This window comes from Benincasa hispida, chromosome 4, assembly GCF_027475165.1.
Source record: "Benincasa hispida cultivar pf3 chromosome 4, pf3_genome.v1.1, whole genome shotgun sequence".
NCBI lineage: Eukaryota > Viridiplantae > Streptophyta > Magnoliopsida > Cucurbitales > Cucurbitaceae > Benincasa > Benincasa hispida.
The window spans coordinates 67,944,923-67,961,319 of NC_143481.1; the positions used below are offsets into that span (position 1 = coordinate 67,944,923).

Genomic DNA, 16,397 nt, shown 5'->3' on the forward strand with positions numbered 1-16,397 from the left:
ATAAATTATTAATTTATAAGCCAACAATATCTTAAATATACTTAACTAGTAAAGTAGGATTAGTTAAACTTAGTTACTATAAAATTCTTTTTTTTTTCAATAATAATAATTTGTTACTTTATTGGTTTTAATAATCAAGTAATTATTTATTGAGATTGATTTACTTGATTATTAAAACAAATAAAGTAACAAATTATTATTATTGAAAAAAATGGAGCTTTATAGTAACTAAATTTAACTAATCCTACTTTACTAATTAAATATATTTAAGATATTGTTGGGTTATAAATTAATAATTTATGTACAAAAATAGTTCCATTTTTAATAAATTTTTATTATAAAAAAGTTAATTAAATATTTTAATAGATTATTGTTGATTTATTAAAATAAATATTCTCTATGGGGTAGTCTCTCTCTGGAGCTTTTGGGGAAATGAAGCATGAAAGTTAAGATTTTCTTCAAAGGTATGACTTTTAGTCATCTAATATTCCAAGAAATTTGAATCAAAAGTCTCTCTTATCCTTGAAAGGCTAAAGGATATATCATATTTAGTGATTAATTTGTATTCTATCCGAAAGAAGGCGTGGTTAACCTTGATGGCGGAATAAAAATTATCGTAAAATGTGATGGATACGTTTAAGTCTTACAAAGATTAAAGATCGATCGATTAACGATTCTAATTTGTTTCAATGTTAGCTTAATGTCATTACTTTCATCACACCTTTAAAGAAAGTTTTGACAAATTGCTTCCCAAGGTTCACTCTCTCTCTCCCCATGCTTTCCAAATTACTCTCTAAGATTTCTCACTCCCAAACGATCCTCGATAACACTGCCTCTTTCTCACAATCCAAAGAACCTCAAAGTATGTATGATCCTTTAAGTATCATTCAAAAATACAATTCAGCTGAAGCAGAAATTGCTAAGGTTGAAGATCATCTCAAAAATTGAACCATTCCTAAGTTGGATCCAAAACTAATCTATAAGATCAACAACTTCAATTTCTCTCAAACTGACCTCATTGTCATCATCGAGAAAAATCTCGCAATGAAGGATGAGTTTAACGAAATCAGCCTTCTTCCAAGAGAATCTATAGAGCAAGCCATAGATAGATTCAAATATTTACACATCTGATGTATTCAAGTGGCCTATAAACCTCTATTTAGAGAAGGATTAGATGTTCCAGTCTATCTTGCCCTCAGAGATAAGAGACATCTTCGATTCTCACACTCTATTCTAGGAATTGTTCAATCTAACCTTGAAAGAAGACCAGTTTACTTCACGTGCAAATCGGGATTTATTGTTTCCCTTCAAGACACAAATCTCCGAGATGCCCTCAGCCTCTATGTCCATTCTCAAGGCCTCAAATTAAGGGACGGGTCCCTCCTGTTTACCGTCTGCTATCATGTATATTTCAAGCTAATGCATACAAATGTATCGTCGAGAGCTTTGGGAATATCTCCTAAAGGAAGCACCATGCTTATGGAAGTCAATATTGAGAAATCCTCTATGACTGTCCCAAAGCTTCTACAATGGAGTGAATTCACATAGAATCCCGTTTGGAGAATTCCATGAGCGAATACCCCTGTTACAAAACAAAGTGAAGATTCTACGATCACAGAACATCATAACGGGGATGTTGAAGTTCAATTCTATTCAGAACCAAGATATCCTAGGATTCAAGAAATTATGAGTAGTAGGCCAAGCATTTCTTCCGAAACGCGGCCAACTAGTTACACTTCCAGATCTATCCCCGATTCTAGGTCAATGAGAACGTCCGTAGATTTTGAGAGATCGATTCCAGACATTCAGTATGAAAGGAACGAAGGTTCTTTATCTCTTACTCAATCCGACATGGAAAGGAGATCAGAACCAATTTACAATCAAATTAACGTACTATCGACTTATGAGACTCCTGAGCAAAGATATAAGTGAAAGTACAGTCAATACATAGATCTCTATATATCTTAACCAAAGGAGGCCAGAGGAGCTTTCATTATGAAAAAAGATTTCTTCAAAATAATGAAAGAAAGAGATGAAGCAGCAAAACGTCACTATCTCACTCTCAAACAAAGCCCCACTTGGATTACGATTAATGGAAAAGAGATAATTGCAGACTATCTGCCTGAGGAAGAATCCTATTTTTCTCACCTGATAGTCCCAGCCATCAAGATGGTATCCTCTATATACAAAACCATCGATGAAGAGAAAGTCTCAAAATTTGAAGTACGAGAAATGAAAAACATCCAACATAACCTGAATTACTCAAACAAAATGCTAACGATCCTCTCCAGACAGTTGAGAAAATAAAGGATAAAAAAGCTACCTCAAGTTCAAGCCTTAAGGGCATACCAAAGATTGATCCAAACCAACCAATCTTCCAACCAAATACCTTTCCCATTGAAGATCTGAAAGGCAATCCAGAGGAACTTCTAGCTGAGATCAATAAGAAATTGTCAGTATTCAAGATTGACAAAGGAGAAGCAGACTCTTCAAAGAAGACCAAAGTCTCCAAAGTTTCTAATATGATAAAAGAGTCTAAAGGGACTTCTACATCTTATACAAAAATCCTTCATGTTGTCTCTTATAGCACAAATATGAAGAATCATTATGCAAAACCCTCTCCTCCAGATCTAGGATGGGATGATTTTCGTCCAGATTAAAAGACTTATGATGGAACCTCTGTTATACGCTGGAACATTGACGGATGTTCCGATCAACAAATGATGAATATTTTCCAAGAAATGCTTTTAGCTGCTACCGCCTACAGCACTAGAAAAACTGTTCTAAGAACTGCTCACATTCTGGTTTCAGGATTCATAGGAAATCTGATGAACTGGTGGCACAATCAACTTTCTGAACAAGAAAGGTAGACCATCCTAACTGCCACAAAGACAGTTACGGTAAAGCAAGAAGGAAATCCAAGAGCAAGAATAGCCCCAATGGGGATAATGCAAAATGAACCAGATATGGTTAACTTATTGGTATACACTACAATGAAACACTTTGTAGGACGAACAGTCATCTACAGTAGTCAAGCTACTGAAGCACTTCTCAAGATGCGTTGTAGAAAGATAAGTGATTTCAAATGGTACAAGGATGTTTTTATGGCGCGACTTTATAACCTTACATCCTGCAGAGACGAAATCTAGAAACGAAAATTTGTAGAAGAATTACCTCCTTATATTACCGAAAACTTTTATCAGAAGATGTCTGAGATCTTCGAAGGAAATGAAATCAATTGGAACTCTCTCACCTATGGAGACATTACCAGTAACATTCAAGCACTATGCTTAAGTCTTTGTAAAGACAACAAGCATAATCAAAGAATCATCAAAGATGCAGATTATCGAAAGGAATTAGGGACTTTCTGCAAACAATACGGCGTTGAACAAGATCTACCGCCTTAAAAAACAAAGAAGAAATCTTCTAAGAAATCCTAAAGCAAAGGACGAAGAATGAAAGATGAAGAAAAACCCCGGAAGAGGAAGTAATACAATAGAAACAAGAAGTATTGTAAAAAGAAATGACCGTTTGTTTCCAATGCAACAAACAGGGTCACTATGCTAATAAATGCCCCTTGATAAAAAAAAATAAAAAATCAACAGTCTAGAGATTGACAATGACCTAAAACAATCTCTTCTCTTTGCCATCCGTTCTAAAGATAAAATTTCTATTTCAGAAGAATCATCTTCCGAGGGACTAATTAATGAAGTTATTGAAGATTCCTCTTCTGAAGGATATTCTTCCAATTCCTCTCAATTTTCAGAAGAGGTTGTTCCTTGCACAGGATGTATCAATGTTTTAACAAGAGACCAGGAGCACCTACTTGATCTAATAGAAGAGATTCCTGATGAAATATCTTGGAAAATGGTCCTCCTAAAACTTCGAGAGTCTCTAGAAGGCCAAAATATGAAGTCTCAAGTCTTGGAGCCAATTCAATATTCCTTTCAAGAAATACTCAATCGGGTCAATAACGAGTCATTCCAAGAACCCATAAAGGCTTTTGACCTCCACATGGAAGTCAAGAAACTCAAAAGGGAAGTCACCATCAATAAGCAACGACTGTCGATCCTAGAAAATGCATTCAGTGATTTCCAATAGCAATCAGCAAAAACGATTACCCCAAGAGAAACTTCAGGAGTCCAAAGAGATGATATAGAGGAATCAACTATATAAGTAAAGTCTACAATAAAAAAAATGGCTATCTAAGGTCACCATTAAGGTCCAGGATTTCAAGTTTGAAGTAGTTGCCTTACTGGATTTTGGAACAAACCAAAACGTCATCCAAGAAGGATTAATACCCTCAAGGTATTTTGAAAAAACAATGGAAGTTCTGAGAGGAGCCAACAACCAGAGACTTCACATTAATTATAAGTTGCCAAAAGCGTATATTTGCAAAGGAGATGTGTATTTTGTTAACACATTTCTTTTAGTCAAAGACCTATCGGAGGAAGTTATTCTGGGCACACCCTTCTTTACTTAACTATACCTTTTTCATGTTTCTGAGAAAGGATTATCATCTCAGATCTTATCAACAAAGATTTTCTGGTGCGAACGGATTCAAAGGCCAGTGAATACATCTTTGAAAAGGATGTGAAGAATCTAGTTTCAAAGCAAATCTTTACAAGATGGTAGGCAATCTTATCCTGCTTTGATTTCAAAATTAAGCTTATAAAAGGCACAGAAAACTCTCTTGCAAATTATCTAAGTAAAGAACACCTCTCAAGGGAACAACCTCCTAAAAAATATCTCCCTCAAAAACCCCTAAAAGCTCATAGAACCTCCCGGCCATCCTCAGCCACCAAGGCGGCCTCCCTGACACAGAGCGTTCTGGCTAGCCCTTCCAAGGCTAGTATTTCAAAGGGCAAATAGCACATCTCTCATTCTTCTGCACCATCTCCCATGATTGCAGAAAATTATGCCATGGACATCGACTTTGAAGTCGTGTCTAGAAGGCGTCAAAGCAGTGCCAAAAAGGCATTTTCAATACAGTCAGGATCCTTAAGCCTGCCTCCTCAATCCTCAACAACACTGTTACGCCCTTCGGGAGCAAATAGATCAAATAAGAGATCCATGAGGCCATCTTCAAATTTAATTCCCAAAAACCCATCAACATTTTGCCAAGTGGTAAAACCAAAGGTTTTCCAACTGAGGCCACCAATTTCGGGATATTTCATTAAAACAACAATGGTCGATCTAACAATCGAGCCAGAGTTTGACGAACCATTTATTCAAGAAGTCTGTTCTCAAGTATTCCCTCACGGATTCAACTATCTTCTCGAAGATGTATAAAAAATAAGAACATTCTACGAATTCATCTTGGTGGACACCAAATCCTTAGAAATTACTCATGTTCCGGATCGTTCCAATCCTTAAAATATCGTATACTCAAAATTGAGAATATTCAAAGTACTAACTCCATCCTACTAGAATCAAGGGATGTTTGTAGCAAAAAAATTCTCAAAACCCTTCAAACCTCAAACATATACATACCGTGACTATAATATTTTCTGGTTTCAAGCATACAACCATTCTTGGTTTGTGATATTTTGTAAGCAAGCTTACAAATTGCATTTTCCAAATTGGTTTCAAACATGGTGGAACTATTTTGGACTATCAGAAGAAATCTTCCCAGTAGAAGTCCAAAGATGTTACCACCTTTTTCAAAATAGCATCTATGTGTCTCCTCTTTCAAAGATGTTTAGATTTGCATTATATTTTCAAATTCCATGGATCTTTTGTTGGAATTTCCAACTAGGACCATATAGAAATTTTAAAGACTTAAGCAAGGCACTAAGAATCAAATGGTGGGAAAAGTTTGACTACTCTCACCTAGAAGTGTCAAAGCTAAAAGATTGGTTCAAAGCCAATGTTCATTTACAAGATCTATCTCGTCAAGAAGATGAAAAATTTACATTGACAAAAAATTCAATCATGAGTTCTCTCGCTGGAGTAGGATCACATGCTGATTTTACTTCAGTTCTCAATACAGTCATCAGACAGTTATCATCAGACCATGACAAAACTCAAGAAGATGCAAATTCTTCTGCATCAGTAAATAATGAAGTCGAAGACGACGAAGACGATTATGATCCCTTCACCGATTACGACATCAATGACCCATTTTTAGACTCACAGCCAAATTAGTCTAAGAAATGGTGACTCAAATATTTATTTAAATTTAAAATTATGTAAATTATTTAAATCGCTTTTGTACTAAGGTGTGTAATTAGTCTGCAATTATTATCGCCGTACAAAAGAACCTACATTTATGGCAGAGATGATGGAGATAGTATGTTTCTGAAGTGGATTAACCACTCAGCGGCCACAAGGGTTAGCTGAAGATTGGAAAGCTCGGACAGATCACTATGAGAGAAATGACTATAATATCCCATTAACTCATAAGAATTACGTTGGGCAATCAAAGTAGGTGGGGTAGCCGAAGGAGTAAGACCCTGGATCGTAATCTCAAAAGAATTGATACGGTAGATATATTCAATAGTCGTTCCAATCAAGGCCATTCAGGAGAAACTGGGTGACGTCATCAATAGCTATCAACTGAAGATCTTATCAAACGTGCTTGAAGATAATGCAAAGATATCCCATCTATTTACATTTATTGCTTTATTATTCCTTTGTGCTTTATTGCTTTATTATTACTTTTCCCATTATGATGAGATAAGGTTAAGGACAACATTTTATCCTTTTGGAATCTTTCTTTTTTGAAAAAGATAAGATTATAATAAGATTTTTTTGATGGGACAGGACCTCCACTTGACGTTATCTTATCATAATGAGAAAAGTAATAAAAAAAAAGTAATAAAGCACAGAGCAATAATAAAACAATAAAGGTAGAAAGATAGGATATGTCTGCATTATCTTCAAGCACGCTTGATAAGATCTTTAGTTGATAGCTATTGATGATGTCACTCAGTTTCTCCTGAATGACCTTGATTGGAACGGCTATTGAATATATCTACTGTATCAACTCTTTTGAGACTACGATCTAGAGTCTTACTCCTTTGGCTACCCTGCCTACTTTGATTGCCCAACGTAATCCTATGAGTTAATGGGATATTATAGTCATTTCTATCACAATGATTTGTCCGAGCTTTCCAATCTTCAGCTAACCACGGTGGCCGGTGGGTGGTTGATCCACTTCAGAAACATACTATCTCCATCATCTCTGCCATAAATGTAGGTTCTTTTGAACGGCGATAATAATTGCAGACTGATTACACACCTTTGTACAAAAGAAATTTAAATAATTTACATAATTTTAAATTTAAATAAACATTTGAGTCACCATTTCTTAGACTAATTTGGCTGTGAGTCTGAAAATGGGTCACTGATGTCGTAATTGGCGAAGGGATCATAATCATCTTCGTCGTCTTCGACTTCATTATTTACTGATGCAAAAGAATTTGCATCTTCTTGAGTTTTGTCATGGTCTGATAACTGCCTGACAACTGTATTGAGAACTGAAGTAAAATCAGCGTGTGATCCTGCTCCAGTGGGAGAACTCATGATTGAATTTTTCGTCAAAGTAAATTGTTCATCTTCTTGACGAGATAGATCTTGTAAATGAACATTGGCTCTGAACCAATCTTTTAGCTTTGACACTTCTAGGTGAGAGTAGACAAACTTTTCCCACCACTTGATCCTTAGTGCTTTTCTTAAGGCTTTACAATTGGTCTTAGTATGAAATTCCAACAAAAGATCTACGGAATTTGAAAATATCATGCAAATCTAAACGTCTTTGAAAGAGGAGATGCATAGATGCTATTTTGAAAAAGGTGGTAAGACTTTTGGACTTCAACCGGGAAGATTTCTTCTAATAGTCTAAAATAGTTCTACCATGTTTGAAACGAATTTGGAAAATACATTTTGCAAGCTTGCTTACAAAATGTCACAAACCAAGAATGGTTGTATGCTAGAAACCAAAAAATATTATACCATGCTCGCATGTAGTCACAACATGTATATGTTTGAGGTTTGAAGGGTTTTGAGAATTTTTTTGCTACAAATATCCCTTGATTCCAGTAGGATGGAGTTAACACTTTGAATATTCTCAATTTTGAGTATACGATTTTTTAAGGATTGGAACGATCCGGAACATGAGTAGTTTCTACGAATTTTGTGTCCACCAAGATGAATTTGTAGAAAGTTCTTGTTTTTTATACATCTTCGGGAAGATAGTTGAATCCGTGAGGGAATACTTGAGAACAAACTTCTTGAATTGATGGTCCGTCAAAATCTGGCTTGATTGTTAGATTGACCATTGTTATTTTAGTGAAATATCCCGAAATTGGTGGCCTCGGTTGGAAAACCTTTGGCTTTCCACCTGGGAAAATGTTGATGGGTTTTTGGGAATTAAATTTGAAGATGACCTCATGGATCTCTTATTTTAGTTGTTTGCTCCCGAAGGACGTAACAGTGTTGTTGAGGGTTGAGGAGGCAGGCTTAAGGATCCTAACTGTATTGAAAGTGCCTTTTAGGCATTGCCTTGACGCCTTCTAGACACGACTTCAAATTCGGTGTCCATGGCATAATTTTCTGCACTCATGGGAGATGGTGCAAAAGATTGAGAGATGGGTTGTTTCCCCTTTGAAATACTAGCCTTGGAAGGGCTAGCCTGAATGTTCTGCGTCAGCGGAGGCTGCCTTAGTGGCCGAGGATGGCCGAGAGGTTCCATGAGCTTTTAGGGGTTTTCGAGGGAGATATCTTTTAGGAGGTTGTTCCCTTGAGAGGTGTTCTCTACTTAGATAATCTGCAAGAGAGTTTTCCGTACCTTTTAAAGACTCAATTTTGAAATCAAAGCAGGATAAGATTGCTTGCCATCTTGCAAAGATTTACTTTGAAACTAGATTCTTCACATCCTTTTCAAAGATGTATTTACTGGCCTTTGAATCCGTTCACACCAGAAAATCTTTGTTGATAAGATCTCCTTGGAACTTTTGAACGCAATTTACTATTGCGAGAATCTCTTTTTTTACTATGGAATAGTTCTTTTGAGCATCATTCCAAACTTCAGAATAATAACGGACTACTATTTCTCTTCCATTAATTCCTTGCTTGAGAATGCCGCCGTAACCAATGTCAGATGCATCAGTTTCCACAATTGGATAAGCTTTTTAATCTATTAACGATAAGCATGGGATGCCTTTTGCTAAACTTTTTTTGATTGGACTGCTCGAGTATGCTCGTCCGTCCATGGTTTTGGGTTCTTTTTAAATCTTTCATAAAGGGGGAGACATATGGTACGGAGGTCTTTGATAAAGTCTCCAATATAATTTATACATCCAAGAAAGCACTGAAGTTGTGTCTTGTCTTGAATAGTGTCTGGGAACTTATCCACGAATTCTAGCGATCGTTAGATTGATTTGATTATTCCTTAATTAATGTCATAATCAAGAAATCTAATTTTCGTTTGAAACAATTTGATCTTTGGTAAAGACACCACAAGACCATTTGTCTTAATAATGTTGAAGAACACTTGCAAGTGCTTAATATGTTGTTCAATTGTATTCGGGAATACCAAGATACCATCTATATAGACGATAGTGAAATCCTGATATTTGTTGAATAAGTCATTCATGACATTTTGAAATTCTGAAGGAGAATTTTTTAATCCAAATTGCATGATGTTCTATTGGTATTGTCCGAAGGGGACGTTGAATGCAATTTTATATCTGTCCTTTGCAGATACTTGGATTTGCCAAAATCTAGATTTCATATCGAACTTTGAGAAAACCTTGGCTGAGGTTATTCTTTTTAATAAATATTGTCGATTAGGAATGGGATACCTAATCCATTTGAGAGCCTTGTTAAGGGGTTTATAGTTGATTACTAATTTTGGAACTCCTCGTTCCTTCTCGGTTTGATTATTGACATAAAAGGCCGCACAGAACCATGGGCTTTTTGATGGGCTAATAAGCCCTTTTCGAAGGAGCTCATCAATTTCTACCTTGTAGATTTTGATTAGGTCTTTTGACATTTGAATGGGCCTAGCCTTCATGGAAATTTGGGGTTCACCAAATACATCGACATAAGGAAGCTCAACTATATGCTTTTTCCAGGCCTAAAAGGCATTTGGGATGTCCGAACAAATTTTAGCTTCCATTTTCTTTAGCAGATGTTGGATTTTCTTCTGGACCGAAGGCTTAGCAATTTGGTCAGCAACCTTCTTATTCTGAATGTCATCTTGAAGGAACTCAGTTTGCTTCTCTTTCTTAGAAATCCTATTGATAAACTGTTGGATTTCTTCTACAATATTTGAAATGTACTTAAGAGTTATCGGATGATAGAACTCAAAAGTCATTATTTTTCCAAATTTCTAAGAAGATAATCCTTTCTCAGAAACATGAAAAGGGTATAGTTGAGTAAGGAAGGGTGTGCCTAGAATAACTTCCTCCAATAGGTCTTTGACTAAAAGAAATGTGTTAGCAAAACACACATCTCCTTTACAAATATGCACTTTTGGCAACTTATAATTAATGTGAAGTCTCTGGTTGTTGGCTCCGATCAGAACTTCCATTGTTTTTTCAAAATACCTTGAGGGTATTAATCCTTCTTGGATGATGTTTAGACGCTCCAGAATCCAGTAAGGCAACTACTTCAAACTTGAAATCTTGGACCTTAATGGTGACCTTAGATAACCATTTTTTATTGTAGACTTTACTGATATAGTTGATTCCCTTTATATCATCTCTTTGGACTCCTGAAGTTTCTCCTGGGGTAATCGTTTTTGTTGATTGCTGTTGAAATCACTGAATGCATTTTCCAGGATCGATAGTCATTGCTTATTGATGGCGACTTACCTTTTGAGTTTCTTGACTTCCATGTGGAGGTCAGAAGCCTTTACGGGTTCTTGGAATGACTCGTTATTGACCCGATTGAGTATTTCTTGAAAGGAATATTGAATTAGCTCCAAGATCTATGTATTGACTGTACTTTCGCTCATATCTTTGCTCAGGAGTCTCATAAGTCGATAGTACATTAATTTGATTGTAAATTGGTTCTGATCTCCTTTCCATGTCGGATCGAGTAGGAGATAAAGAACCTTCGTTCCTTTCATACTGAATGTCTGAAATCGATCTCTCAAAATCTACGGACATTCTTATTGATCTAGAACTGGGGATAGATCTAGAAGTGTGACTAGTTGGCCGCGTTTCGGAAGAAATGCTTGGGTTACTACGCATAATTTCTTGAATCCTGGCATATCTTGGTTCTGAATAGAACTGAACTTCAACATCCCCGTTATGATGTTCTGTGATCGTAGCATCCTCATTTTGTTTTGTAACAGGAGTATTCGCTCCTGGAATTCTCCAAACTGGATTTTGTGTGAGTTCACTCCATTGTAGAAGCTTTGGGACAGTCATAGGGGATTTCTCAATATTGACATCCATAAGCATGGTGCTTCCTTTAGGAGATATTCCTAAAGCTTTCGGCGATACATTTGTATGCATTAGCTTGAAATATATACTATAGCAAATGGAAAACGGGAGGGATCCGTCCTTTAATTCGAGGCCTTGAGAATGGACATCGAGGCTGAGGTATCTCGAAGATTTGCGTCTTGAAGGGAAATAGTAAATTTCGGTTTGCACGTGAAGTAAACTGGTTCTCTTTCAAGGTTAGATTGAACGATTCCTAGAATAGAGTGTGAGAATCGAAGATGTCTCTTATCTCTGAGGGCAAGATAGACTGAAACGTCTAATCCTTCTTTGAATAGAGGTTTAAGAGTCACTTGAACACATTCAATGTGTAAATATTTGAATCTATCTATGGCTTGCTCTATAAATTCTCTTGGAAGAAGGCTGATTTCGATAAACTCATCCTTCATTGCGAGATTTTTCTCGGTGATGACAATGACGTTAGTTTGAGAGAAATTGAAGTTATTGATCTTATAGATCAGTTTTGGATCCAACTTAGGAATGTCAAATTTTTTAGACGATCTTCAACCTTAGCAATTTCTACTTCAGCTGAATTGTATTTTTGAATGATACTTAGAGGATCATCAATACTTTGAGGTTCTTTGGATTGTGAGGAAGAGGCAGTGTTATCGAGGATCGTTTGGGGGTGAGAAATCTTATAGAGTAATTTAAAAAGCATGGGGGAGAGAGAGTGAACCTTGGGATGTTGAAGCAATCTGTCAAAACTTTCTTTAAAGGCGTGATGAAAGTAATGATATTAAGCTAATATTGAAACAAAATAGAATCTTCAATCGATCGATCTTTAATCTTTGTAAGACTTAAACGTATCTATCACATTTTGTGATCATTTGTATTCCGCCATCAAGATTAACCATGCCTTCTTTCGAATAGAATACAAATTAATCACTAAATATGATATATCATTTAGCCTTTCAAGGATAAGAGAGACTTCTGATTCAAATTTCTTGGAATGTTAGTTTATGATCATGACTAAACGTCATACCTTTGAAGAAAATCTTAACTTTCATGCTTCATTTCCCCCAAGGCTCCAAAGAGAGACTACTCCATAGAGAGAAAATTTGATGAAAAGCTGAGCTTGAAGGCTCTGATACCATTTGGGTCGAGCTCGAGTGCTACTTATAGAATTGTTATTATACCTTACAAAACACTTTTTAATATTCTTTATTAATATATGATATTTTTATCTCATTTTTCACTTTTTATATAATAAATTGTGTATTAAAATATATTTTCTTTTAAAATTACTAATATTGAACTCAATTCATTATTAAAATGATTAAATATTAGATTATAATTAGTATGACGTTTATTAAATGCATTAATTAGTTAATTTTAAATTATAAATTACCCAATCTTCAAATATTTATAAGTAAAATTATTACTGATTCATAATTAATTAATTTTTCATCGATATATTGAATGTTGTTTATTCTTTAATTCATTGATGTATTAAATTTATAATAAGATTTTCATTCTTAATTTCATAAATTAAATATAAACATAATTTTTTATCATAAAATTCTATAGATATTTCATGCACAACCAAACACAGTTTATCTTTGATTCCCAAATATCATTTATTTCCAGACATCTAAAAAAAACTTTAAACAAAACGACTCAAAAATGTAAAAAAGATAACATTATAACCTTTGGAAAGAAAGAATACATGTATATTTTATAATTAAAGCTAAAAACAAATTAGAATGAAAAGATCCCAATAGTGGATTTTACACTCAAGGATATTCCCTCAAAGCCAAAATACAAACACTTAAGACACACAAAAGTACACTGTTTCTGTATAAGAGAGAGAAGAAAAGATATATATGATGGAAACCAAATTGAGATTTTATGTTTTGTGTGTTAGAAAATACCAAAAGCAGAAAAAGAAGAATAGCAATGGACAAACAAAGAAAAAAGCAAATGCCTAACCTGTCCTTTTTTCCTCCAAAAGCCTGCATGTGCCTTGAATTATACCACCACTCCCTCGCCTCCTACCATACATTATCCATCTTCATCTTCATCTTCATCTTCATCTTCATCTTCATCCTCTTTTCTCTATCTAAAAATTCAATCCCTAAACCCATTTTGTTAACATTTCAACATTGCCTTTTCCTTTGACTTTCTTAAATTAACTTCATAGTTCTTCTGTTTAACATCAATCATTCAGTGAATCAAACCACAAAAACCAGCTCTTTTATTATCTTATGTTCTAAGAATCATATTCAATATCAAAAAGAGCAAAAGAGAGTAAAAAAGGAAATTACAGATTCCATTCCGCAACCTTTTTGCAAATCGGACAATCAGATTACTATTCAGGGGAAAATGAAAAACAATATAAAAGAAACCAATCATTTTTTCTTGCTTCTATCAATGGCAGAAGAGAATATTGAGCCTAAACCAAAAAGATTCCCCGAATGAACATTTAGAATAGGGTTTACTTGAACTCCATTACCGTACGAACCATGTACCTTCTTCAATGGAGGTTTCTGATATCCAATTGAAGACGAACACTGTAACGAATTTTTGGACGCGTTTCTATGAGAGCTTTGCTTTTGATGTACACCGTCTTTGGACAATGGCGTCCGCTTAATATTCGACGCAGAGCCAGTCGAATTGCTTCGCGAGAGAAGCGGCAAAGGACATAAGCTCCGAGTGTAACCAGAGCCACAGCTACTGCTTCTTTTGAAACGCCAAAACGATTTGGAATTGGAATTGGAATTGGAATTAGAACTTTGTTTCTCTTCAGAATCATTACTCGTAGCCTTGATTTCCTTCAACGATGGATCTTTCTTCAAACATTTATCCGCATTGAGATCGAGCGATTTCGTTCGCGTCAATGAAGCATGAGAATGATTAGAAGAAGAGTGATCGAGTGGCTCGTCCGGTTTCTTCTTGATTTGGAGAGGAAGAATTTTGCCGTGGGAGAAAATTTCATCGGCGGAGGAGGATTCGTGATCGGAACATTCGGGAATGCAGAAATCGAAATCGAAGCTGGAATTGAAACCGGAGGAGGATTTGGATCGGGAACTAGGGCGTTGTTCGACGGGAATAGGTTCGGTAAGGGAGAAATCGTGAGAGAATGAAATTCTAGGGCTCATTGCGGCGGCAACAGAAATGTCAGGAGAAACGGCGGCGTCGATCGCCATGGATTTGGAATTGGAATGGAATGATGAGCATAAAAATGAAGAAGAGCCAATGGAAAGAGGGGGAAAACAGGGTCTGAGAGAGAAGAAGGAAGAAGATGAACAAAATCGAGAAGAGGCCAAATTAAAAGAATTCGAAGGCTTATTTCAGAGACCAAGTTTTCATAATCAGACTTTGTTGGTTGAAGAGCAACTCTGAGAAACAGAGGGCGTTTAATAACAACCTGCCGTCGACGAATTTCTTAACCCAATTATTTGTTCTCATGGCAAAATTAAAGGAATTTATTTTTATCTTTTTAATTTTAAGAGATAATCCCGAGCAAATCATTAATGACCCACTCCTAAAAAAAACAATTACCTTCGACTTATTTAAAACATACCACGCTATCATATTAGAGATGATTATATCTATAGTAATCTTAATTTCATCTTTCTCAACTTCACATCAATATTTGATAGATGTGGTCATGACAATATCCATATTTAATGCCATGAGTATTGTGATGAATGGAGAAAAATAAAGATTGTGATAGATATGATCATCACATTAGGATTACAGTAGACTTGATTAGCTCAATACGATACTGTGCTTTAATGTAAGTAAAAAATACGTTAAAAATTAAATTTAATTTGTTTTTAGGGAGGGATCATTGATCATATTTAATAAAAAAAAAATCAATTGTCCAAAAAGACGAAATTTAAATTAAAAATATATATATAAGCAATTTTTACTTAAAACTTGGGCGAGTAATCAATTTTTTATCCAATGCAAGCAAAAAAAATAAATTTTTATAGAAAAATGGTACATGATACGAAATTGGTAAACTTTGAGCCTTTGACAAAGTTATCAACGGTGATTTTATATAAGTTTGAGGTGATTTTAAAATTGTTATATTTAAAATTTTTATTAAATACTTATTTAATCACTCAAAATTAATGTAATATTTTTAAATGTAATTCATATTTCATCAAAATTGATTTTAAATAATTAAAAACATATTTAAAAGTGATTTTAAAAATGACAAAAGTAATTTTAATTATTTTAAAATTATTTTTCAAACCTGCCCTAAGTTTTATTATTTTCATTCAAATTAGGATTTTTATTTTTAATTTTCTTTATAGAGAAATTAGTGAATGAATTATAGAGTTTGAATACATAATGTAAAAATTACAATTCCGTGAAATTAATTTACTTTGTATGGTTTTGAAATTAATTTACAAAATCAATAATGCATTGATTTCAAAAAAAAAAAATTTAATTTTCCAAAGGTGTGCAGTAAAAGTTGATTGTAATGTTCATATTATAAAAATTGAATTATCACCGACAAGAGTGTAACTCGATTGGCATAATGTTCATACTATCAACTTCGTGGTTTGAGATTCGATTATCCACCCTACACTTTAATTACAATACCTCTTCAAAAAAAAATGTAGAAGTACTTTTCTTTTGTTTTTGTTTGTTCAACAATTTTGAGAATGGAAGAATTGAACCATTGATTTTTTAGATCGATGATTATTGATATTTTATTTACTAAATTATATTTGAATTGGCAAAAGTACTTTTTAATTAATATTGAAACTAAATATTCTGAAAATAATATGATAGAATATTTTATTATCAATATTGTAGATCTATACCTAGTGAGTTGGATTATGCTCTATTCAATTATATTTATAGTCAATCATAGGTCTGTACTCACCAAACCAACAGTTAGGTGGAATATGTGTGAATGCTGGTAAATGTTTGACTACTTACACTATATATATATATAAAAGAGGAGAAAATAAGTATACTCATGTG

At 34.5% G+C, this 16,397-nt stretch overlaps 1 protein-coding gene across 1 annotated transcript; it reads right to left on the minus strand.

The window, feature by feature from the left end:
- Positions 1 to 13,620: 13,620 nt before the first annotated feature.
- Positions 13,621 to 14,907, minus strand: LOC120075010 (uncharacterized). Its single transcript, XM_039028146.2, has one exon. It carries the CDS (start codon positions 14,597 to 14,599, stop codon positions 13,802 to 13,804), a length of 798 nt encoding a protein of 265 aa, XP_038884074.1. The 5' UTR covers positions 14,600 to 14,907; the 3' UTR covers positions 13,621 to 13,801.
- Between the last annotated feature and the right edge of the window lie 1,490 nt (positions 14,908 to 16,397).

Bases quoted from the DNA above. Each gene is read 5' to 3' on its own strand.
- LOC120075010 (XM_039028146.2), bottom strand. From the start codon at position 14,599: ATGGCGATCGACGCCGCCGTTTCTCCTGACATTTCTGTTGCCGCCGCA.